The sequence below is a fragment of the Brachionichthys hirsutus genome, chromosome 2, assembly GCF_040956055.1.
Source record: "Brachionichthys hirsutus isolate HB-005 chromosome 2, CSIRO-AGI_Bhir_v1, whole genome shotgun sequence".
In the NCBI taxonomy this organism is placed as follows: domain Eukaryota; kingdom Metazoa; phylum Chordata; class Actinopteri; order Lophiiformes; family Brachionichthyidae; genus Brachionichthys; species Brachionichthys hirsutus.
Genome location: NC_090898.1, coordinates 17,035,388 through 17,059,083, shown reverse-complemented (window position 1 = coordinate 17,059,083; position 23,696 = coordinate 17,035,388). Strand labels below are relative to the sequence as shown.

Sequence of the window (23,696 nt, the reverse complement as noted above, 5' to 3'; positions counted from 1 at the left end):
AAATGCTAGCTACAGCGCTAACATGTAACGAATGACAGTATTAAATGCTAGCTACAGCGCTAACATGTAACGAATGACAGTATTAAATGCTAGCTACAGCGCTAACATGTAACTAATGACAGTAATAAATGCTAGCTACAGCGCTAACATGTAACTAATGACAGTAATAAATGCTAGCTACAGCGCTAACATGTAACTAATGACAGTAATAAATGCTAGCTACAGCGCTAACACAACAGTAATGACAGTAATAAATGCTAGCTACAGCGCTAACATGTAACGAATGACAATATTAAATGCTAGCTACAGCGCTAACATGTAACGAATGACAGTATTAAATGCTAGCTATAGCGCTAACATGTAACTAATGACAGTAATAAATGCTAGCTACAGCGCTAACATGTAACTAATGACAGTAATAAATGCTAGCTACAGCGCTAACATGTAACTAATGACAGTATTAAATGCTAGCTACAGCGCTAACATGTAACTAATGACAGTATTAAATGCTAGCTACAGCACTAACATGTAACTAATGACAGTAATAAATGCTAGCTACAGCGCTAACATGTAACAGTAATGACAGTATCACATGCTAGCTACAGCGCTATGCTGTAGCGTACTCCCTAGAATAGACTAAGTTACAAAAACACATACGAGTAATCACAAAATCACAAAAACAGCAGCCTCAGGAGGGGTTGATGGACAGAGACAGAAAGGCTGGCTGGCTAGCTCTGTATTTGAGATGAAGCTCAACACCTAAAAAAAGGAGGCGGTATAAGTTTACCTCAAAGCGAAACAGGAAACTTCAGCACGCAGGAAATGAACCAGCCACCAAGGTTACAGCCAATATAGAAATACGTGTCTGCTGATTATCAGAGCCAACTTTAGCGCAAGGTCAATGACCTCTGAAGTCGCTTTCACACCAGAGCTGTTTGGGCCGCTTTACACGGGCCAGAGTTCGTTTCCTCGGATGGTCCGCTTCGTTTGGCCAGGTGTGAAAGCTCATCCGATCTCTGGTCCACCTGAAACTGTGGGTCTCGGTTCGCTTGCAAGAGAACCCTGGTTCGGTTCGTATCGGTGTGAAACCCACTCTCTCTCGGGTAGAGGAAGTGCAGCGCGCAATCCAAATCAAAACAAACATGGGAGAGGGAGGGACTTCCCCTCCTACTTTGTCCAATCGATGAGCTTAACTTTCAACCACCTGATGCTGCTCAGAAGGTTCGGTCCGCTTTAGAGAACACAGTGTGAAAGCAGAACCGGAACAAGTGATAAATGCAGCAATGTTGCGACGTTCAGCTCCCAATCGAACCGAGTCCGGACCCGGTCCGAACCGAGTCCGGTGTGAAAACGACTTGAGCCTTTCTCTATCCATTGATCTATGCGTGTGAATCAGACAGTATAGATCTCAGATGGTGTCGCCCATACAGCAGAAAGCCCACAGCAGAGCGAAGGTCTTCATGGTCCAGGTTGGACAGGAAGCTCCTCTGAAGCTCCGCCTCCACTGTTTTCCCACTGGCTCCGCTGCATCCCTTCAGGAGAACCACAGCCGACTGGCACAGCAGCCAGTCAACCAGCTTCCTCATGCCGGTGCTGTTTTGGTGGGCCAGGGCCTTTTGTCCCCAGAGGCTAAGATGTAGCATGTTAGCTGCCACCCGGGAACTGGGACGCTGCAAATTAACATTACCATCCATGAGCATCGTAGCATCAGCTGGCTACCTGAAATGATTGGTTGACAGTGTGTGGTAAACTAATCAGATTAATGTGCTTATCTGGACGACTACGACTGAACTTTGGTCTCGTCCCATAAGTGGTCGCCACAGCAAATCATCGTCCTCCCCAACACCAGCCACTCTCATGTCCTCCCTCACTACGTCCATGTCTCTTCTCCTGGGTCGTCCTCTAGCCCTGTCCTTTGCATCGTCCTCCCCAACACCAGCCACTCTCATGTCCTCCCTCACTACGTCCATGTGTCTTCTCCTGGGTCGTCCTCTAGCCGCTTGCAAGAGAACCCTGGTTCGGTTCGTATCGGTGTGAAACCCACTCTCTCTCGGGTAGAGGAAGTGCAGCGCGCAATCCAAATCAAAACAAACATGGGAGAGGGAGGGACTTCCCCTCCTACTTTGTCCAATCGATGAGCGGAACTTTCAACCACCTGATGCTGCTCAGAAGGTTCGGTCCGCTTTAGAGAACACAGTGTGAAAGCAGAACCGGAACAAGTGATAAATGCAGCAATGTTGCGACGTTCAGCTCCCAATCGAACCGATAATACACGCTACTGTGTGACTGTACTTGTACTCTAACATTCTATCTAATAAATACATTCATCATCATCATCAGCCCTGTCCTTTGCATCGTCCTCCTTCACTACGTCCATGTCTCTTCTCCTGGGTCGTCCTCTAGTCCTGTTCCCTGACAGTTCCATCCTCAGCATCCTTCTACCGATATAGTCCCTGTCTCTCCTCTGGACATGTCCAAACCATCAAAGTCTGGTCTCTCTGACCTCGTCTCCAAAACGTCTAACCTTCACTGTCCCTCTTATTGTCTCATTTCTAATCCTGTCCAACCTGGTCCCTCCCAAGGAGAACCTCAGCATCTTCATCTCCTCCCCTTCCAGCTCCGCCTCCTGTCTTTACCTCAGAGCCACTGTCTCTAAGCCGTCCATCACGTCTGTCCTCACCACTGTCTCATAGACCTGTCCCTTCATCCTCGCTGACACTCTCCTATCACAGAGACACCTGACCCCCCCCCCTTCCAGCCTACCTGCTTCACAGGCTAATAACAAGGTTCATGGTCCACGCTTACACCAACAACACATTTAACCGTCATTTAATGTGGGTACTAATAATATTAATATTTTATATCCTCCTGTTGTACCTCGCTGGGATTCCTCCTGAGGAGCAACCGGATCACCAACTGGACGTCCGTCGGAACGCTGGGGGGCAGAGCAGGAAGCTGCTTCTCACTGTAACTTCTGCTCTCCAGCCCCGCTGCGCCATAGAACGGATTCCACCGTCCGAATATCTCATAGGAGATGGTGCCGACAGCCCAAGCGTCCGCCTTCCTGTAGTCAATCACCACTCCACGCCCTGGAACCGCAGTGGTCACCTGATTGAAAACACCTCTTACGGTCTACGACTGGAAATGCACTGCTTCTGTATGAGTCAGTGATGAGCCTACCTCGGGGGCCATGAGAGAGGCGTTCCCTCCCCTGCTGACCCACATGCTGCTGAAGGGCAGCTGGAGACTCCAGTCCCTCTGGGCCAGGCAGCAGCCGAAGTCACTGATCACTAGACGAGGGCATCCATCTGCACAGAAACGGGCCCAGGTTCATCACAGACCCAAGGGAACGTCCAGCGGTTCTCTCACTGCGCTCTGACCAGAGTCCAACTCCAACAGCACGTTGTCGGATTTGAGATCCCTGTGAGAGACGCCCTGTCTGCATAGATGGTCGACTCCCTCCAGGAGCTGCAGAACCATCAGAGCGCCCCGCCTGCAGCCAGGTGTGGACACTTCCAGGTACTGTCGTAGCGTGCAGGGGTAACTGATGACAGAAGACGGGTTACCTGAACAGGCTTTCATATACGGCTCTGAAACGGTTCACGCTAGCACTTTATTAGAGTTAATGCGCTGTGCTAGTCTGTTGAAACAAGGAAGCTTTTATTGACAAGTCATCAGAGGAACTGTTTGACGGCTATTTCTCTGCAGTAATCAGCAGCGGCTCACTTCTGAGTTGTGACACAACAAGAAGCAGAAAGTTGTCGTTAGGTTTTGGTTTTCTCGTTAGCTCCGTTTGACCGTTTCTAGTCATTCATTCAGAGGGCGGATCGGCAGTCACACCGGTTATCCGTTACCCAACCGTCTCCCGTGTCCTGCCGTCCTCGGGTTGTATTTGTTAGTTTTTCTGTTTGGCTGAGTATCCTGAGTTTTTGTTGGACTAGCAGTGTATTATTATTTCCAGCCTGTTATTCTTGAACTATCTTTTGGCTGTTTTCCTTATTGGCCGTTCCAGCCTGTCCCTCCCCTTTATGACTTTCGTTTGAGCGTTATTAAAGACTCGTTATCCGTCTTCTCTGCCGGCTAGTCCCCTACGGGACGCAACAGTTGTAGCTTTAACAACCCGTCAGCAACAGCACTGTCATTGTGACGTCTGCATAGCAACAGCAGATGTGGGTGTGTTTCTAACGAAATGGACTTGTATCTATGATTTCTCTAACCAGTCATTAAACCAGCACTGAACAGTGACACTGACATCCACATTCCCATTCACCTGAAAGATGGCCTTACTTTTTCATCACCAAGAAAAGGGTGCGGTTGTTGCCCAGACCAGCAGGGTGAAGTCTGGCTGGCAGCACATCTGGATACTCATGCTGGGCGCCGGGTAGCAACGGGACATCTGCGGTGAAGGCCCGGCACACTCTGATTACATTAGGGTGTGCAGAAAGTCTTCTGGGCAGGACTCCAAACTGTCTGCACATGAAGAGGTCATTGTCCTACACGTCGTCCAGAACCCCAGGACTAGACCTGGTTCTGATGGTGTCATACTGACCCATCCAGAGTGATTTGTTCCATTTCTGGCTTTACGGCCAGACGACTTGCCGGAACCAGCTCCTGTGACATGGATTTCAATATGGCCTCACTTGATGACCCAGCCTGTAAAGAAATACCCGTCAGAACTGATGCATGCCTGCCCCCCCACACTGGAATACTGCAGAATACCCACCCCGAAGTTCCACATCATCTTCAGCGCAAGAGGGAAGCTTCTTAGGGAGCGGCATGTCAAAGATCGAGGAGTCTCCAATTCCTCTTCCGTTAGTTTAATCTGCACCACAGAGCTCCTCGTCTCCTCGGGGGGGGCGCATGGAGCCGCAGCCTCATACACAGCCGCATCGGAACCTTTCCCGATCTGCTTCCCGATGACGTAATCCTCCAGTTTATACCCAGAGTTGAACGGCTTGACGGGGCTCTGGAAACGCTTCTTGCTAAAAACAGCCTGCAGATTGAGTTTCATGTTCAGAAACACGTTCTACCAAAGCAGGTCGTTCTACACGTTAAAGGCCCCACGTTCTACCAAAGCAGGTCGTTCTACACGTTAAAGGCCCCACGTTCTACCAAAGCAGGTCGTTCTACACGCTAAAGGTCCCACGTTCTACCAAAGCAGGTCGTTCTACACGTTAAAGGTCCCACGTTCTACCAAAGCAGGTCGTTCTACACGCTAAAGGTCCCACGTTCTACCAAAGCAGGTCGTTCTACACGTTAAAGGTCCCACGTTCTACCAAAGCAGGTCGTTCTACACGCTAAAGGTCCCACGTTCTACCAAAGCAGGTCGTTCTACACGTTAAAGGTCCCACGTTCTACCAAAGCAGGTCGTTCTACACGTTAAAGGCCCCACGTTCTACCAAAGCAGGTCGTTCTACACGCTAAAGGTCCCACGTTCTACCAAAGCAGGTCGTTCTACACGTTAAAGGTCCCACGTTCTACCAAAGCAGGTCGTTCTACACGCTAAAGGTCCCACGTTCTACCAAAGCAGGTCGTTCTACACGTTAAAGGTCCCACGTTCTACCAAAGCAGGTCGTTCTACACGCTAAAGGTCCCACGTTCTACCAAAGCAGGTCGTTCTACACGTTAAAGGTCCCACGTTCTACCAAAGCAGGTCGTTCTACACGTTAAAGGTCCCACGTTCTACCAAAGCAGGTCGTTCTACACGTTAAAGGTCCCACGTTCTACCAAAGCAGGTCGTTCTACACGTTAAAGGTCCCACGTTCTACCAAAGCAGGTCGTTCTACACGTTAAAGGTCCCACGTTCTACCAAAGCAGGTCGTTCTACACGTTAAAGGTCCCACGTTCTACCAAAGCAGGTCGTTCTACACGCTAAAGGTCCCACGTTCTACCAAAGCAGGTCGTTCTACACGTTAAAGGCCCCACGTTCTACCAAAGCAGGTCGTTCTACACGCTAAAGGTCCCACGTTCTACCAAAGCAGGTCGTTCTACACGTTAAAGGTCCCACGTTCTACCAAAGCAGGTCGTTCTACACGCTAAAGGTCCCACGTTCTACCAAAGCAGGTCGTTCTACACGTTAAAGGTCCCACGTTCTACCAAAGCAGGTCGTTCTACACGCTAAAGGTCCCACGTTCTACCAAAGCAGGTCGTTCTACACGTTAAAGGTCCCACGTTCTACCAAAGCAGGTCGTTCTACACGTTAAAGGTCCCACGTTCTACCAAAGCAGGTCGTTCTACACGTTAAAGGTCCCACGTTCTACCAAAGCAGGTCGTTCTACACGTTAAAGGTCCCACGTTCTACCAAAGCAGGTCGTTCTACACGCTAAAGGTCCCACGTTCTACCAAAGCAGGTCGTTCTACACGCTAAAGGTCCCGCGTTCTACCAAAGCAGGTCGTTCTACACGCTAAAGGTCCCACGTTCTACCAAAGCAGGTCGTTCTACACGTTAAAGGCCCCACGTTCTACCAAAGCAGGTCGTTCTACACGCTAAAGGTCCCACGTTCTACCAAAGCAGGTCGTTCTACACGCTAAAGGTCCCACGTTCTACCAAAGCAGGTCGTTCTACACGCTAAAGGTCCCACGTTCTACCAAAGCAGGTCGTTCTACACGCTAAAGGTCCCACGTTCTACCAAAGCAGGTCGTTCTACACGCTAAAGGTCCCACGTTCTACCAAAGCAGGTCGTTCTACACGCTAAAGGTCCCACGTTCTACCAAAGCAGGTCGTTCTACACGTTAAAGGTCCCACGTTCTACCAAAGCAGGTCGTTCTACACGCTAAAGGTCCCACGTTCTACCAAAGCAGGTCGTTCTACACGTTAAAGGTCCCACGTTCTACCAAAGCAGGTCGTTCTACACGTTAAAGGTCCCACGTTCTACCAAAGCAGGTCGTTCTACACGTTAAAGGTCCCACGTTCTACCAAAGCAGGTCGTTCTACACGTTAAAGGTCCCACGTTCTACCAAAGCAGGTCGTTCTACACGCTAAAGGTCCCACGTTCTACCAAAGCAGGTCGTTCTACACGTTAAAGGTCCCACGTTCTACCAAAGCAGGTCGTTCTACACGCTAAAGGTCCCACGTTCTACCAAAGCAGGTCGTTCTACACGTTAAAGGTCCCACGTTCTACCAAAGCAGGTCGTTCTACACGTTAAAGGTCCCACGTTCTACCAAAGCAGGTCGTTCTACACGTTAAAGGTCCCACGTTCTACCAAAGCAGGTCGTTCTACACGTTAAAGGTCCCACGTTCTACCAAAGCAGGTTGTTCTACACGTTAAAGGTCCCACGTTCTACCAAAGCAGGTCGTTCTACACGTTAAAGGTCCCACGTTCTACCAAAGCAGGTCGTTCTACACGCTAAAGGTCCCACGTTCTACCAAAGCAGGTCGTTCTACACGTTAAAGGTCCCACGTTCTACCAAAGCAGGTCGTTCTACACGTTAAAGGTCCCACGTTCTACCAAAGCAGGTCGTTCTACACGTTAAAGGTCCCACGTTCTACCAAAGCAGGTCGTTCTACACATTAAAGGTCCCACGTTCTACCAAAGCAGGTCGTTCTACACGTTAAAGGTCCCACGTTCTACCAAAGCAGGTCGTTCTACACGTTAAAGGTCCCACGTTCTACCAAAGCAGGTCGTTCTACACGCTAAAGGTCCCACGTTCTACCAAAGCAGGTCGCTCTACACGTTAAAGGCCCCACGTTCTACCAAAGCAGGTCGTTCTACACGCTAAAGGTCCCACGTTCTACCAAAGCAGGTCGTTCTACACGCTAAAGGTCCCACGTTCTACCAAAGCAGGTCGTTCTACACGTTAAAGGCCCCACGTTCTACCAAAGCAGGTCGTTCTACACGCTAAAGGTCCCACGTTCTACCAAAGCAGGTCGTTCTACACGCTAAAGGTCCCACGTTCTACCAAAGCAGGTCGTTCTACACGTTAAAGGTCCCACGTTCTACCAAAGCAGGTCGTTCTACACGTTAAAGGTCCCACGTTCTACCAAAGCAGGTCGTTCTACACGCTAAAGGTCCCACGTTCTACCAAAGCAGGTCGTTCTACACGTTAAAGGTCCCACGTTCTACCAAAGCAGGTCGTTCTACACGTTAAAGGTCCCACGTTCTACCAAAGCAGGTCGTTCTACACGTTAAAGGTCCCACGTTCTACCAAAGCAGGTCGTTCTACACGCTAAAGGTCCCACGTTCTACCAAAGCAGGTCGTTCTACACGTTAAAGGTCCCACGTTCTACCAAAGCAGGTCGTTCTACACGCTAAAGGTCCCACGTTCTACCAAAGCAGGTCGTTCTACACGCTAAAGGTCCCACGTTCTACCAAAGCAGGTCGTTCTACACGCTAAAGGTCCCACGTTCTACCAAAGCAGGTCGTTCTACACGCTAAAGGTCCCACGTTCTACCAAAGCAGGTCGTTCTACACGCTAAAGGTCCCACGTTCTACCAAAGCAGGTCGTTCTACACGTTAAAGGTCCCACGTTCTACCAAAGCAGGTCGTTCTACACGCTAAAGGTCCCACGTTCTACCAAAGCAGGTCGTTCTACACGTTAAAGGTCCCACGTTCTACCAAAGCAGGTCGTTCTACACGTTAAAGGTCCCACGTTCTACCAAAGCAGGTCGTTCTACACGCTAAAGGTCCCACGTTCTACCAAAGCAGGTCGTTCTACACGTTAAAGGTCCCACGTTCTACCAAAGCAGGTCGTTCTACACGTTAAAGGTCCCACGTTCTACCAAAGCAGGTCGTTCTACACGTTAAAGGTCCCACGTTCTACCAAAGCAGGTCGTTCTACACGTTAAAGGTCCCACGTTCTACCAAAGCAGGTCGTTCTACACGTTAAAGGTCCCACGTTCTACCAAAGCAGGTCGTTCTACACGTTAAAGGTCCCACGTTCTACCAAAGCAGGTCGTTCTACACGCTAAAGGTCCCACGTTCTACCAAAGCAGGTCGTTCTACACGTTAAAGGCCCCACGTTCTACCAAAGCAGGTCGTTCTACACGCTAAAGGTCCCACGTTCTACCAAAGCAGGTCGTTCTACACGTTAAAGGTCCCACGTTCTACCAAAGCAGGTCGTTCTACACGCTAAAGGTCCCACGTTCTACCAAAGCAGGTCGTTCTACACGTTAAAGGTCCCACGTTCTACCAAAGCAGGTCGTTCTACACGCTAAAGGTCCCACGTTCTACCAAAGCAGGTCGTTCTACACGTTAAAGGTCCCACGTTCTACCAAAGCAGGTCGTTCTACACGTTAAAGGTCCCACGTTCTACCAAAGCAGGTCGTTCTACACGTTAAAGGTCCCACGTTCTACCAAAGCAGGTCGTTCTACACGTTAAAGGTCCCACGTTCTACCAAAGCAGGTCGTTCTACACGCTAAAGGTCCCACGTTCTACCAAAGCAGGTCGTTCTACACGCTAAAGGTCCCGCGTTCTACCAAAGCAGGTCGTTCTACACGCTAAAGGTCCCACGTTCTACCAAAGCAGGTCGTTCTACACGTTAAAGGCCCCACGTTCTACCAAAGCAGGTCGTTCTACACGCTAAAGGTCCCACGTTCTACCAAAGCAGGTCGTTCTACACGCTAAAGGTCCCACGTTCTACCAAAGCAGGTCGTTCTACACGCTAAAGGTCCCACGTTCTACCAAAGCAGGTCGTTCTACACGCTAAAGGTCCCACGTTCTACCAAAGCAGGTCGTTCTACACGCTAAAGGTCCCACGTTCTACCAAAGCAGGTCGTTCTACACGCTAAAGGTCCCACGTTCTACCAAAGCAGGTCGTTCTACACGTTAAAGGTCCCACGTTCTACCAAAGCAGGTCGTTCTACACGCTAAAGGTCCCACGTTCTACCAAAGCAGGTCGTTCTACACGTTAAAGGTCCCACGTTCTACCAAAGCAGGTCGTTCTACACGTTAAAGGTCCCACGTTCTACCAAAGCAGGTCGTTCTACACGTTAAAGGTCCCACGTTCTACCAAAGCAGGTCGTTCTACACGTTAAAGGTCCCACGTTCTACCAAAGCAGGTCGTTCTACACGTTAAAGGTCCCACGTTCTACCAAAGCAGGTCTCAAACACTCTGGGACAGTCTCTGGTCCAAACAGCAAACAGATGCTGCAGGACAGCGTCCCTCATTTCTGTCTCAGACAGATGCTGCAGGACAGCGTCCCTCATTTCTGTCTCAGACAGATGCTGCAGGACAGTGTCCCTCATTTCTGTCTCAAACAGATGCTGCAGGACAGCGTCCCTCATTTCTGTCTCAGACAGATGCTGCAGGACAGCGTCCCTCATTTCTGTCTCAGATGCTGCAGGACAGTGTCCCTCATTTCTGTCTCAAACAGATGCTGCAGGACAGCGTCCCTCTTTTCTGTCTCAAACAGATGCTGCAGGACAGCGTCCCTCATGTCTGTCTCAGATGCTGCAGGACAGCGTCCCTCATGTCTGTCTCAGATGCTGCAGGACAGCGTCCCTCTTTTCTGTCTCAAACAGCTCTGTTAGAAACGCCTCCGAAAATGAAACCAAAACTAAGTTCATTCTGCGTGCACATTCTAACTGTGTGACGTCACATTAACAAAGATTTCAGTAGATGATTATTTAGCTGTTTTGGGGTTGATAATGACCCAAACCCACCGTAACAGTGGAGAAACAGGGAAAGGGAGGTTTCAACAATTGAGTAATGAATGATCGATTCGTGCAGCGTCATCAAGCCTGCATCTTATCTGAAGCGTTTGTAAAGTTAAACGTCTCATTTTGTGATCATGCACAACAATCAAAAGCATGTCAGCCTCATGTCTCCGTGGAGCTCCTCTATAACACATTTATAACGTGTTTACATGCAGTAATCTGGTGGACACGGCGAACCTGACCTGGATCTCCTGGCAGGCCGCTGCAGCCTCCCGGTCGGCTTCGAGCTGCTGCTCGATGAGCCCAACGCCGAGACCGAAAGACAGAAACGCGGCCCTGCTTCTCCGGGACCCGCCGGCAAACTGCAGCTGAGCTGCCAAGCCCCTCAACGAGGTGCGGTAACAGCGGTACCGAGGCGGCAAGAAAGCCCGAGGCCCAACCGACGGGCCTACACGGAACCGGTCCGCCCGAAGCTTTGCTGCCACTCGGCCACCGGGTTTGAGGAGACCCAGCTGAAAGAGCGACCGGCCCAGGCCGAGCAGGAAGCGTTTCACCGACATACTCGACCCAGAAAGGCGGAGGAGGCTGTCCGGGGTCCGCCAGTAGCAGATTAGCCGCGGCTAGCTAGCTCCAGCGACGACAACGTCACGTAAACAACACAAGCAGCGACGGGCGCGCGCGTCGACTGCGTCGTTGCTGACGTCACTTTATGAACGAACAGACTGTAAAGATTCTTTATTTCTGATTTTACAACATTAATCATTGTTAATATGGATAAAACAAAGAAAAATAAATGTCCTAAACTCAAAAGAAAGAGAACTAACTATAATAATAACTCTAAAGAATACAGAGAGTGAAATATTAGTAAGAAGCTAATTAATATTTAATCATTTAAATACTGTACACAGTATACAGTCAGCAGCATGTGACGTCATGTCCTCTCACTAAGGTTCCATGTGACAGTTATTGAAGATCATTGATCAGAATCATTGCAGCATTTTGTTTTAATCAGATATTGTCATGTTAACAGACTTAATCATTTAAAGCTTGAAGGCAGAAATATCTGAAATAAATATAATAAATTAGTGCTTTTTAAGGGCCACTGAATGTTTTAGAAATATCATACACTTAACTATTTTTGATTAAAGGCCAATGAATTAATGTTGAAGATGTCAGATTACCTGATTTTATTATTTACTGGTTTCACCTAATAATGAATTTTCTTTTGATTTCTATAAGCATTGATGTTGGGTCATTAATCAAAATGAAACTGAACCAAAGAAAACTCTTCCTTCTTTATTTACTGCATATTACACAATATCTATTAAAAAGTGAAAGTATGAAGTATCAAAGTTCTAGAATACTTTGAATCTGGTTGTATACAACGAGTATCCCGTTGTACCCTGCATAATATATATAAATGCTTTATCACTAGTATTTTTGCCCAGAACCAGAATTTATTGTAAATATTATTTTACTGTGGGGTACACCGTCTACACAATAGCAGTGTACCAGATGTATAAATACAACATGTACATACATGTTTCCTCTCCTCCATTATAAACAACTTGAATCCTGCTCCTCAGCTTCTAGCCTTGCTTCCTTTCCTCCTGGTCTTCTGGAGACACAACACGTCCACCTTCGTCCTCCTCATCATGTCCACCTGGTCTCCTGGACACACGTCCACCTTCGTCCTCCTCATCATGTCCACCTGGTCTCTAGCTTTCCCTGTCCTCGTCCCAACACTCAAAGTCCCTCCTCTCAGTCCTGAACTCTTCAGCGCCCTCTTCCCTCGCTGCTGATTCACTCGTCTTCCTCCTCCTCTAATCCCACCGACTGGAGTAACCCCAGCGTGGAGAACCCGGACCTTCCCGGCAGATGCAGTAACAGTCCGGTAAATATTTATTCTTATTTGTTTCATCCATATCGCAACGCTGTAATAATTCATGTAGCTTTGAACATCTTTACTATTCTGCTTCTACTACAAATGATCACTTTAATATTGATAATAGAGGGCTTATTTCTGTAGTAATCAATGAATATGAACATATAAACATGCTCCCAGGAAGCAGACGTCATCTTTAGTACTGAACTAGAAAGTTATTATCAATAAAGTCTCTTCATGCGTGATTGATAACCCAGCGGATCCACGGGACGTAGTTCCTCACTTTGGTGTAAACTCCAGGCAGATACGGGAGAGCACAGCCGATCCCCCAGGAGACGACGCCCTCCAAGCGTCCTTGGCAGACAAGGGGGCCCCCGGAGTCGCCCTGTGGAGCACCAGGAGACAATCACAGAGGGACTGCTGGAGCGATGGAGCGATAGGTGGGGGGTGGATCTCGCTACCTGGCAGGAGTCCTTGCCGCCCCACTGAGAGCCGGCACACAGCATGTTTTTGGTGATCCTCCAGGAGTAATGGTAGCCGCAGGATGGGATTATCTCCACGTCCACAGCGCGCAGAACGGGGGAGAGGTAGAAACGGAAGCCGCGCGTCAGCCCCCAGCCGCTCACCGTGCAGCTCGTGCTCTTGGTCATCTTGGGCGTGGTGGCGTCGGGCAGAGACACGGGCTGGACGCGCCCGTTCAGCCGCGCTGCTCTACTCAGCTGTAACACGTCAAAGGTCAGACTCCCCGGCCCAAAGCCCCCCCCCCCCTCCTGTGTTAGGAGAGGACGAGCTCCTCATAAGTCACATGACTTCGGCCCGCATACCTTGATGAGCATGATGTCATTGTCGTATCTCAAGTAGTTGTAGTACCTATTCACGACGATCTTTGAGACGCCAAAGATCTGCTCGGAGCCTTCTCTCCTCTTAATGTTGTGTTCGCTTAACACCACCCACATCAGATGTCTCCTGGTGGACAAAACTCACGCAGGCAGAATGCAGCGGTCAAGGGACTCATCTCGCACCTGTACTCGATTACAACTGTACTGTACTACAGTACTTTTCTGAGTGCTCTAATGTTCTGCAGGTTTGATCAGACACAATGATTGAATAATACTGATTACACATAATAAAGAAACCTTTACTTTTACAACGTTTGAGTGTTCTATAATGTTTACAGTGTGTTATTTGTACTTTCAAACACACACACACACACTGCAAAGTACTGGCTGTAAGTGCAGTACTTACGGCCTCCAGCAGTGGGCGGCAGACACCACCCACTGACGGTCCACGAGGGTCCCTCCACAGTAGTGTCCATATCTGGACCACAGCGATGCCTGATACCTGACGGAATGAGGCGGGACCTCCTGTCCCCCGATGATTCGCGCTGGAAATGTCTCTGGAAGCGATGACAGCGGTTTTATGGTTTTATTTAAATAGTCCCGTTTGATGTGGCTGCTGCTGGAGGAGCTTGAAGATGCTCCAGTCTCATTGTGGGACACGTTGTGGGACTCACCCGGGACCCACAACGGCAGCAGCAGCACCGCAGACAGCTGCAGCTTCAGCACGCCTCTGCTGCACATCTGGACAGCTGAAACTCAACAATCGGCAGAGAATCAAATCAAACGCTCTGACAGTCGTGATCCAGCTGTTCCTCAGCGTCAAACGCATCACGCATCCGTGTCTCGGGTCGTTTAATGTCGTTCTGAAAGCAGAAATTAAGTCAGACGGAATTAAAAACAATGGAACGAAGCACCTGGTCCGAGGTTTGACCCCCCCAGTCCCTCCATCTGCCCACTGGCCCTCGGGGAGGGGTCTAATCCACAGAACCTGAATGTCCATCCAGGGGTTCAAGTATTCAAACATTTAAAGCACCTGAATGAGGTCCTGCAGCCTCTGAATGAGAACCGGTGATTTGGAGCGGCGCCGGCCTCGGCGCTGAAGGTCTGCCGAGGCCGGCGCCGCCCCGCCGTTATATACGGTAACCGTACCCCGGCAGCCTTTGGTCTGGGTTTGTGCTGGGACAACGAAACTGACCTACAAAGCTAACATGCTTTTGTACGTTTGCTTTTTATTTTGGGATACGTGCACGTTTGGATGGGAACGCCCTGATATGGTCGCAGCTCCTGTCCCTGGGCTGGTGCAGAACACGGACCTTTCTGACGGGATGGATTCATTACACTTTAGAAACAGAACCTCATTTTGGACACGAGCCCGCGGGTTTAATACCGAAGACGAACCTCGACTGAGATTCTCCCACCTGGAACCTGGAGCGGCAGCAGGCCTCCGGATTTAGGCGCCTCATCTTCATCACACATTGTGTTACAGAGACATGACTTATTGATTTGTCTCTGTAACACAGGGACATTGTTCAATACACGACTGCACCAGTTAGTAAATATCTCATTTACATCTGCAGTAAAAAATCTAATCAAATCAATCAATATAAATAAGAACACAGTTTAAACTAGAACATCACTCAGAGAGCACAGACCTCCCCCAAGCAGCTCGTTCCCCCCCAGGGAAGAGAATTCCACTTCCCCCCCACCTTTACTTTACATTAATTGATTATTAATTATTAGACATTAATTAACGTTCACCATCAGCAAGCAGTGGCAGTGACGAGGAAGAACTGAGCATGTTATTAATCATAACATGATGATGATGATGATGATGATGTCAATCCTGATCCAGGTGTGGCCACGATCCATCAGGAATTAACATTTAAAGAAGGAGGCGGGGTCAGGAGCATCAAAGTCACCTGAGAAGAAGCTCCTCCCTCCTCTCCTCTTCACGTTTGACACATTCAGAGTAGTATAATAAATAAAATGGATCGTTGTGTGTAAGGGAAGGTCAGGGTCAGCCCCCCAGGGTCACGTGTAAGGGAAGGTCACGGTCAGCCCCCCAGGGTCACGTGTAAGGGAAGGTCACGGTCAGCCCCCCAGGGTCACGTGTAAGGGAAGGTCACGGTCAGCCCCCCAGGGTCACGTGTAAGGGAAGGTCACGGTCAGCCCCCCAGGGTCACGTGTAAGGGAAGGTCACTGTCAGCCCCCCCCAGGGTCACGTGTAAGGGAAGGTCACTGTCAGCCCCCCCCAGGGTCACGTGTAAGGGAAGGTCACGGTCAGCCCCCCAGGGTCACGTGTAAGGGAAGGTCACGGTCAGCCCCCCAGGGTCACGTGTAAGGGAAGGTCACGGTCAGCCCCCCAGGGTCACGTGTAAGGGAAGGTCACAGTCAGCCCCCCAGGGTCACGTGTAAGGGAAGGTCACGGTCAGCCCCCCAGGGTCACGTGTAAGGGAAGGTCACGGTCAGCCCCCCAGGGTCACGTGTAAGGGAAGGTCACGGTCAGCCCCCCAGGGTCACGTGTAAGGGAAGGTCACGCACGGTCAGCCCCCCAGGGTCACGTGTAAGGAAAGGTCACGGTCAGCCCCCCAGGGTCACGTGTAAGGGAAGGTCACGGTCAGCCCCCCAGGGTCACGTGTAAGGGAAGGTCACGGTCAGCCCCCCCCAGGGTCACGTGTAAGGGAAGGTCACGGTCAGCCCCCCAGGGTCACGTGTAAGGGAAGGTCACGGTCAGCCCCCCAGGGTCACGTGTAAGGGAAGGTCACGGTCAGCCCCCCAGGGTCACGTGTAAGGGAAGGTCACTGTCAGCCCCCCAGGGTCACGTGTAAGGGAAGGTCACGGTCAGCCCCCCCCAGGGTCACGTGTAAGGGAAGGTCACGGTCAGCCCCCCAGGGTCACGTGTAAGGGAAGGTCACGGTCAGCCCCCCCCAGGGTCACGTGTAAGGGAAGGTCACGGTCAGCCCCCCAGGGTCACGTGTAAGGGAAGGTCACGGTCAGCCCCCCAGGGTCACGTGTAAGGGAAGGTCACGGTCAGCCCCCCAGCAGCCCATTTAATGCGTGATCTAAAGTACAAAGTGTAAGAGGTGGAACGTTGGACATGTGAGGACAGCCGGGGCAGGACATTGAGCAGGTGAGCAAAGGGGCCGTCCTGTGGAAGCTTCAATTATATATCTGTCCAGGACAAGGTGGTGACCATGGAAACAGAAACAGGAACTATCAGAAACCCGAGCAGGTGCCGTCCCGTCCTGCTCAAATGAGACGCTCCCAGGACGGCAGACGTCTTTGTGCGCTGCTCGTCGTCTCACCATGGACCTGCCGCCGCTGCTGCTCGGTGTCCTGCTGGGAGCGCTGGCTGTGAACTGTGAGTGCGTCCCGCTGTCCGCCGTGTTAAAGTTAAACTTCGTGATACACGGAACGTGTACTTCAGGCATTTAAAGGCGTCCTCTGTCTGTCCACCTTTCAGTCAGAGTTGGGCTCGGTAAACTAAACCTTGAAATCATGTGCTGTGATTCGCCTCACAGTGAACCCTAAAGACGACTGGGTCCACGCCCCTTTGTCTCAGGTAATTGTGGTGCACAGGTGTGGGGTCTGCAGGGTCAGGTCGCGTTAGCGTGTTGGCTCTGATACCTGAACACGCTACCGCCGACAGTCATACATGTAGAGCAGACCGAAGCGTTTCTATCGTTTTACATTTTACTTCCTCCTCTCCTTTATTTTCCTGCTGTAACAACACAAGTCTCTAATGTAATCTAATATATAGTATATCATATATAAAATATAATAAAATCAAATAAAATCTGTTAAGTCTCTGGGAGTGCGGGACTGTCTTGGTTGACGTGTCTCTGTAACATGGCATGGCGTTCGGGGACAGTGACTCTGGACTGGCAGACTAGGGTGCTGGTTCCTCTATTCAAGAAGGGGTGTGCCCCAACTAAAGTGGGATCACGCTCCTCAGCCTCCAGGGGAAAGTCTAGCCGGAGGATCAGACCGATAGTAGAACCTCGGCTGCATGAGGAACAATGTGGTCTTCGTGGTTGGGAGCGTGGGGTCTGGGGTCTGGGGTCTGGGGTCCGGGGCCCTTTGCTGGGGCTGTCCGGTCCCTGTACGATCGAAGCAGCAGCAGTAAGTCAAACCTGTTCCAGTTTGTTCCAGCGGTTTGCAGCTGAGTGTGAAGCGAGTGGGATGAGGATCAGGACCTCCAAATCCGAGGCCATGCTTCTTGGTGGTCCGCCCCCCCTGGGTCGGTGGGGGGTCGTTGCCTCAAGTGGAGGAGTTCTAGTATCGTGGGGTCTTGTTAGCGAGTGAGGGAAGGACGGACCGGTGCGGCGGCTGCAGTCGTATCGGTCTGTCGTGTAAAGAAGCTTTTACCGGTCAGTCTACGCTCCTACTCTCACCGGGGGTCATGAGCTCTGGATCAGGACCGGAAGGACAAGATCCCGGATACAAGCGGTCCAAATGAGTTTCCTCCGCAGGGGGGCTGGACGCACCCATAGAGACAGGAGGAGGCGCTCCTCCACATCGAGAGGAGTCAGCCGAGGTGGCTGGGGCATCCGTCTCAGATGCCCCCTGAATGGGGGTCTCGGGGAAGAGGTTAGCCTGGGCTGGCCTGGGAACGTCTCGGGATCCCACTGGAAGAGCTGGAAGAGGTGATTGGGGTTAGGGAAGTCTGGAAACCCCTGCTGAGACGTTGGCTCCGTGTCCCGGCCCCGGATACCGGATTGGATTACGGACTACTTAACAGACCCCCCTCGGTGTGAGAGACAGCAGAGCATCACTTCCGACACTATTGTCAGCAGCCCGGGGCCCCCCCAAGGGACTGTCCTGTGTCCCTTCCTGTTTACACTCTATGAGATCCAATCTCGTCCTCATGTCCCTCATGGGTGAGTCTACTGCTCATTGATCAATTGATTGATTGGGTGTCCCCATCAGCTACCATCCGTTACCCCTGTTGATGTCACAGGAAGAACCCCCCAGTGGGGGTCATCTGTCTGTAATCCCGTCTCTTTGTCCCCCCTTTGTGTCGCAGGCAAAGACGGACCACAGGAACGAATAGTGGGGGGGTACGCCCCCGTTCCATTTTCAAGCAAGTACATCGTGTCCATCCAGACGACGCACCGTCAGCACTTCTGCGGCGGCGCCTTGATTAACAAGTACTGGGTGATCACCGCAGCGCATTGCGACATTGGGTGAGCTGCGCCGGCTCTTACCTGTATTACCTGTAAAGTTTAACCTCAGGCAGGAGCACAAAGCGAGATAGTTTACAGCTTTGTGTCACGATACGGCTTCCTGAAGGGACGCAATAAAAGTAAGGTGATCTCAGGTGAGCAGGAACAATGGCCGATGTACCTGACACAGGCCAGGCCTGCTGACAAAGCGGGGGCCCAGTCATGCTGCTGGGATCTGTTCACCAGGTCCTTCACCAGGTCCCCCCCCCAGGTCCACCAGCGTGGTCTACTCCCCCCCCCTCCAGGTCCACTAACAAGAACATTGGAATCGTCCATTTGGAAGTACCGATGTTGATCTGCGGTGAGACGAACGGAATGTTTTCCAGCCAGTTTTAGTTCCACCTTTTTGGACTGCTGATGTTGTCCAGATGTTGCTGCTGCATCTCCATTCTCTGCTGAAACGGTTGGAGATCACAATGAGCTTTAACAACATGTGATAGATGAGAGGCTAAAGACGTCCTCTGAGCTACTTAGCTAACGTAGCTACAAAACCATGTTTGTGAGAAGAGACTCATCGTACGATGATGTGTTCTGCTGGAACACGCACGGCTCCTCCCTGGGGACCTTTGATATGTAGACATCTGTCCAGCGGTACCTGTCCAGGTATCAGCAGAGCTTGGTGTGGCTCGCTGTGTTCTGTTTGGAGGTTCTGGAAGTCGTTTTTTCCTTCCTGTGAGTGAAAACATTTCTATCTCTGCAGGATTCACAGAATGATGATCGTGGCAGGAGAATACTCTCTGTCCGTCTACGAGGGCACGGAACAGGAAGTCCTGCCCCAGCTTCTGGTGCCCCACCCCGCCTTCAACAGCCTGAACAACAACAACGACCTCATGCTCATAAAGGTAGGGCGTCGGCCGGCGGCAGGAATCGTCAGCACCGCTGTCCGTTAACGGCCCCCCCTGCCCACAGCTGAAGGCCCCGGTTTACCTGAACAACTACGTGTCCGTCGCCCTGTTGCCCCGGCATGACGCCGCCGCAGTAGAGGGCTGGCTGTGTCGCGTGTCGGGCTGGGGGTACACCAGCCCCACCATCGGACTGATCCCGTCCAGCCTTCGTACCGTCAAGCTCCCCATCGTTTCCACGGCGAAGTGCAACAGCAGCGAGTCGCTGGACGGCAGGATCACAGGAAACATGCTCTGTGCCGGCTTCAGCGCCGGCGGGAAGGACGCCTGCCAGGTGAGCCGGCCTCCTTTATACCTGTGGAACAAAAACTTACAGCATGGTGGCCAGTACCTTTGGGTCTGGACCGTGGTGCCGCTCCACACATCACGGTTTGTATTGGACCACCGCTGAATATTTATGATCGGGCACAAACACTAAATGTTCTGTTGGACCCGGGCCTCAGCATGGTTCAGGCTGTGGTATCACAGTCCATGTTTTGGACCAGGTCCTGGTGGGTTTCAGACATATTGTTGGTTTGTTCACTACATCAGGACAACACCTGAACCCGGGTCAGGGTCCAGGTCATCACTGATGTCTCCTCCCTCTGTTGTGTCAGGGGGACTCTGGGGGTCCTCTGGTCTGCGATGGGCGGGTCTACGGTCTGGTGTCCTGGGGGAGAGGATGCGCCGACGCCCGTTTTCCTGGTGTTTACACTGCAGTGTCCAAGTACCGCAGGTGGATAGACGACGTCATATTCAGCTACTACAGCCAGTGTAACGCCGTCTAGCCCTCCGGATTCAAACACGCTCATTCCTGTCTCTATCAGTTCTTAGTTTTCATTTCATGTTTAATTGTTTTGATAAATGTTCTTTTTACAGTTCACGCATATTTTATATGTCAAAGGAATTGTTGGACATTTTGTGAAACATCATTTTCACCTTTTTGCCAAGAGTTAGAAAACGGGATTAACATAATCATGTCTGAATGCTAATTGGGTGTGTTAGGGTTAAGGGTCATCTTAGTTTAGCATTGGGTGTGTTAGGGTTAAGGGTTATCTTAGTTTAGCATTGGGTGTGTTAGGGTTAAGGGTTATCTTAGTTTAGCATTGGGTGTGTTAGGGTTAAGGGTCATCTTAGTTTAGCATTGGGTGTGTTAGGGTTAAGGGTTATCTTAGTTTAGCATTGGGTGTGTTAGGGTTAAGGGTCATCTTAGTTTAGCATTGGGTGTGTTAGGGTTAAGGGTCATCTTAGTTTAGCATTGGGTGTGTTAGGGTTAAGGGTTATCTTAGTTTAGCATTGGGTGTGTTAGGGTTAAGGGTTATCTTAGTTTAGCATTGGGTGTGTTAGGGTTAAGGGTCATCTTAGTTTAGCATTGGGTGTGTTAGGGTTAAGGGTTATCTTAGTTTAGCATTGGGTGTGTTAGGGTTAAGGGTTATCTTAGTTTAGCATTGGGTGTGTTAGGGTTAAGGGTTATCTTAGTTTAGCATTGGGTGTGTTAGGGTTAAGGGTTATCTTAGTTTAGCATTGGGTGTGTTAGGGTTAAGGGTTATCTTAGTTTAGCATTGGGTGTGTTAGGGTTAAGGGTTATCTTAGTTTAGCATTGGGTGTGTTAGGGTTAAGGGTTATCTTAGTTTAGCATTGGGTGTGTTAGGGTTAAGGGTTATCTTAGTTTAGCATTGGGTGTGTTAGGGTTAAGGGTTATCTTAGTTTAGCATTGGGTGTGTTAGGGTTAAGGGTTATCTTAGTTTAGCATTGGGTGTGTTAGGGTTAAGGGTTATCTTAGTTTAGCATTGGGTGTGTTAGGGTTAAGGGTTATCTTAGTTTAGCATTGGGTGTGTTAGGGTTAAGGGTTATCTTAGTTTAGCATAACGCCTGGTAGCAGTGCTCATTCTGACATTAATCTCCATATTCACTTCCCAATCCCCTTCCAAGTCTACTAAAATAAAATAAACTCACCCAGGGCGTTCCAATGCACAAAGTCAGCTGGGATTGATAGAACTGGTAGGTTGGACTAATAATAACAACAATAACGTGATATTTAAAAGTGAATAAAGATCATTTCAGTCACGGTCTTTGATGCTTACACTCCCCTGGAAATCTGATTGCAGGGCGTCAATCCACACTGGAGTTCACAGGGATGGTGGTTAGTCTTAGAAGGTTGGGGTTAGCGCCTAGGGTCATGGGATAGGGGTTAAGTCTTAGAAGGTTGGGGTTAGGGTTAATGGTTAGGTGTTAGGGTTAGCGCCTAGGGTCATGGGATAGGGGTTAGGGTTAGAAGGTTGGGGTTATGTGTTATGGTTAGCGACTAGGGATAGGGGTTAGGGTTAGTGACTAGAGATGGGTGTTAGGGTTAGAAGGTTGGGGTTAGGGGTCATGTGTTATGGTTAGCGACTAGGGATAGGGGTTAGGGTTTTAGGGTTAGGGTTAATGGTTAGAGACTAGGGGTTAGTCTTAGAAGGTTGGGGTTAGGGTTAAGGGTAGAAGGTTGGGGTTAGCGCCTAGGGTCATGGGATAGGGGTTAGGGTTAGAAGGTTGGGGTTATGTGTTATGGTTAGCGACTAGGGATAGGGGTTAGGGTTATAGGGTTAGTGGTTAGGTCAGGCAGCTGATAAATTGGACAGAATCACATTTTTAAAAACAGCTCGAAGATGATAGGCTAACAATGGAAGTGTGTCCGTATCATTGGATAGATGTGAACAGCTGATGAGAAAAGATGTCATCTCAGTTGACAATGACAGCAGAAAATTTAGACTGATGTGTGAATGGCTGAACTGGAGCTTGATGCTAAGCTAACTATTAGCAGTCCGAAGCTCCAGTGAGCAGAAGCATGAGAGCGTTCATCGCTGCTCTTCTAACTCTTGTTAAAAATGTGAGTTTGTCAAAATGAATTATTCTTTAAATCACCAACTTGAATATTTATCATGTCTGAAGTCAATCTGTTTAAAACATTAAAAAAAATCCAAGACATAAAATGAAAGGAAGGAAATCCTGGCTGGAATTTTTATCACTCACCTCTTTTAGAATGAAGGAACAATTAATCAATGAAATGAGCAGAATACTAAGCGACAATGATTGAATAGTGGGCCTCGAGCCTTTCAGCCATATTGATTTGAAAAGCATAAATAACAACACCTCCTTGTTGATCAGCTCAAGATCATTAATGTGTGTGTGCGTGTGTGTATAGTGTTTAACTGATGGAATAGTGTTGTTGTTGTTGTTGTTGTCATCACTGGACAAGATGAATGAAACGTCTCAACCCTCCATTGCCAAGCGGATCATATTTGCTACACATGGCCATTCGGGACTTTGAGACTTCTACTTCAGAAGTTTTATCCCCCCCCCCGAACAAACTGACAGATACAAGCAACAAACGGGTCTGCGTTGTTCATGTGTAGCGTCGGGCACATGGGGCTAAACGGTCCGACCTTTGCCGACAACGCCACTTTAGGACTTGCACCTAAAGATATAGTCTTAATTTGTTCCGTTGGTCCCAAACTCGTTTTAGCGGGTTTCCCCGCCCACAGGTCCGCTCACAGTGACGACCAGCACGGCATCAGGAACTCAAAACATTTATTTACACTCTAAAAACAAAAGAAAAGAAGAGACAAAACTAACAAAAGAAAAGGAGAGACAACGCAGTGACAGTCTACGGCCAACCTGCCTTCGAGACGGGGAAAACACAAAATGAGGACGCTGGAACGGGGGAGGGGAAGCACCTAAATACGCCCCCCCCAATCAGTGGCAAATGGGCCACAGGTGCTCCCTCCCACACCTGCCTGCCCAATTAACCCCAATCATCCGGTTACACATGAAGTTACTTAATAGAAATGTATGTGTGTGTTTTTTTGTGACAAATCTGTCTGAAGATTCCATTAAGACTAAAAAATAGAGTGTTCTGACGATTACTTCATGGTGCGGGCTTTAAAGGGTTAAAGTGTGATGCTGAGCAGAAGCTTGAGGAACACAAAAGTCTTCTGAACGACAATGAGACGATTCCTCAAATAAATATGTACATTAAAATGAGACGATCCCTCAAATAAATATGTACATTAAAATGAGACGATTCCTCAAATAAATATGTACATTAAAATGAGACGATTCCTCAAATAAATATGTACATTCAAATGAGACGATTCCTCAAAAAAATATGTACATTAAAATGAGACGATTCCTCAAATAAATATGTACATAAAAATGAGACGATCCCTCAAAAAAATATGTACATTAAAATGAGACGATTCCTCAAATAAATATGTACATAAAAATGAG

General features: G+C 49.5%; 3 protein-coding genes across 3 annotated transcripts; 1 reads left to right on the top strand and 2 right to left on the bottom strand.

The window, feature by feature from the left end:
• Positions 1-6: 6 nt before the first annotated feature.
• On the bottom strand, positions 7-11,157 carry pink1 (PTEN induced kinase 1). The gene is made up of 8 exons (XM_068747409.1): positions 10,840-11,157; positions 4,724-4,993; positions 4,550-4,653; positions 4,288-4,470; positions 3,381-3,544; positions 3,181-3,308; positions 2,878-3,108; positions 7-1,670 (listed from the first exon to the last, which is right to left on the bottom strand). Exons 1-8 carry the CDS (start codon positions 11,155-11,157, stop codon positions 1,380-1,382), a joined length of 1,689 nt encoding a protein of 562 aa, XP_068603510.1. The 3' UTR covers positions 7-1,379.
• A 1,560-nt stretch (positions 11,158-12,717) lies between these two features.
• LOC137899248 (trypsin I-P1-like) lies at positions 12,718-14,797 on the bottom strand. Its single transcript, XM_068743279.1, has 6 exons — positions 14,740-14,797; positions 13,996-14,070; positions 13,728-13,878; positions 13,307-13,448; positions 12,944-13,201; positions 12,718-12,867 (listed from the first exon to the last, which is right to left on the bottom strand). Exons 1-6 carry the CDS (start codon positions 14,795-14,797, stop codon positions 12,718-12,720), a joined length of 834 nt encoding a protein of 277 aa, XP_068599380.1.
• Positions 14,798-16,627: 1,830 nt separating this feature from the next.
• Positions 16,628-20,215, top strand: zmp:0000001088 (trypsin-3). The gene is made up of 5 exons (XM_068743267.1): positions 16,628-16,682; positions 18,348-18,507; positions 19,247-19,388; positions 19,456-19,722; positions 20,045-20,215. Exons 1-5 carry the CDS (start codon positions 16,628-16,630, stop codon positions 20,213-20,215), a joined length of 795 nt encoding a protein of 264 aa, XP_068599368.1.
• Positions 20,216-23,696: the final 3,481 nt, after the last annotated feature.

Excerpts from the sequence above, each read along its gene's own strand:
- pink1 (XM_068747409.1), bottom strand. The coding sequence starts at position 11,157 with ATGTCGGTGAAACGCTTCCTGCTCGGCCTGGGCCGGTCGCTCTTTCAG. Across the intron at positions 4,471-4,549 it reads GAACAAATCACTCTGGATGG|ACAGTTTGGAGTCCTGCCCA; the intron begins GTCAGTATGACA and ends CTTCATGTGCAG. Across the intron at positions 3,309-3,380 it reads GCTGTTGGAGTTGGACTCTG|ATGGATGCCCTCGTCTAGTG; the intron begins GTCAGAGCGCAG and ends GTTTCTGTGCAG.
- LOC137899248 (XM_068743279.1), bottom strand. The coding sequence starts at position 14,797 with ATGTGTGATGAAGATGAGGCGCCTAAATCCGGAGGCCTGCTGCCGCTC. Across the intron at positions 13,449-13,727 it reads GCCGCCCACTGCTGGAGGCC|GAGACATCTGATGTGGGTGG; the intron begins GTAAGTACTGCA and ends TTTGTCCACCAG. Across the intron at positions 12,868-12,943 it reads GCGGCAAGGACTCCTGCCAG|GGCGACTCCGGGGGCCCCCT; the intron begins GTAGCGAGATCC and ends GGTGCTCCACAG.
- zmp:0000001088 (XM_068743267.1), top strand. The coding sequence starts at position 16,628 with ATGGACCTGCCGCCGCTGCTGCTCGGTGTCCTGCTGGGAGCGCTGGCT. Across the intron at positions 18,508-19,246 it reads GCAGCGCATTGCGACATTGG|GATTCACAGAATGATGATCG; the intron begins GTGAGCTGCGCC and ends CTATCTCTGCAG. Across the intron at positions 19,723-20,044 it reads GCGGGAAGGACGCCTGCCAG|GGGGACTCTGGGGGTCCTCT; the intron begins GTGAGCCGGCCT and ends CTGTTGTGTCAG.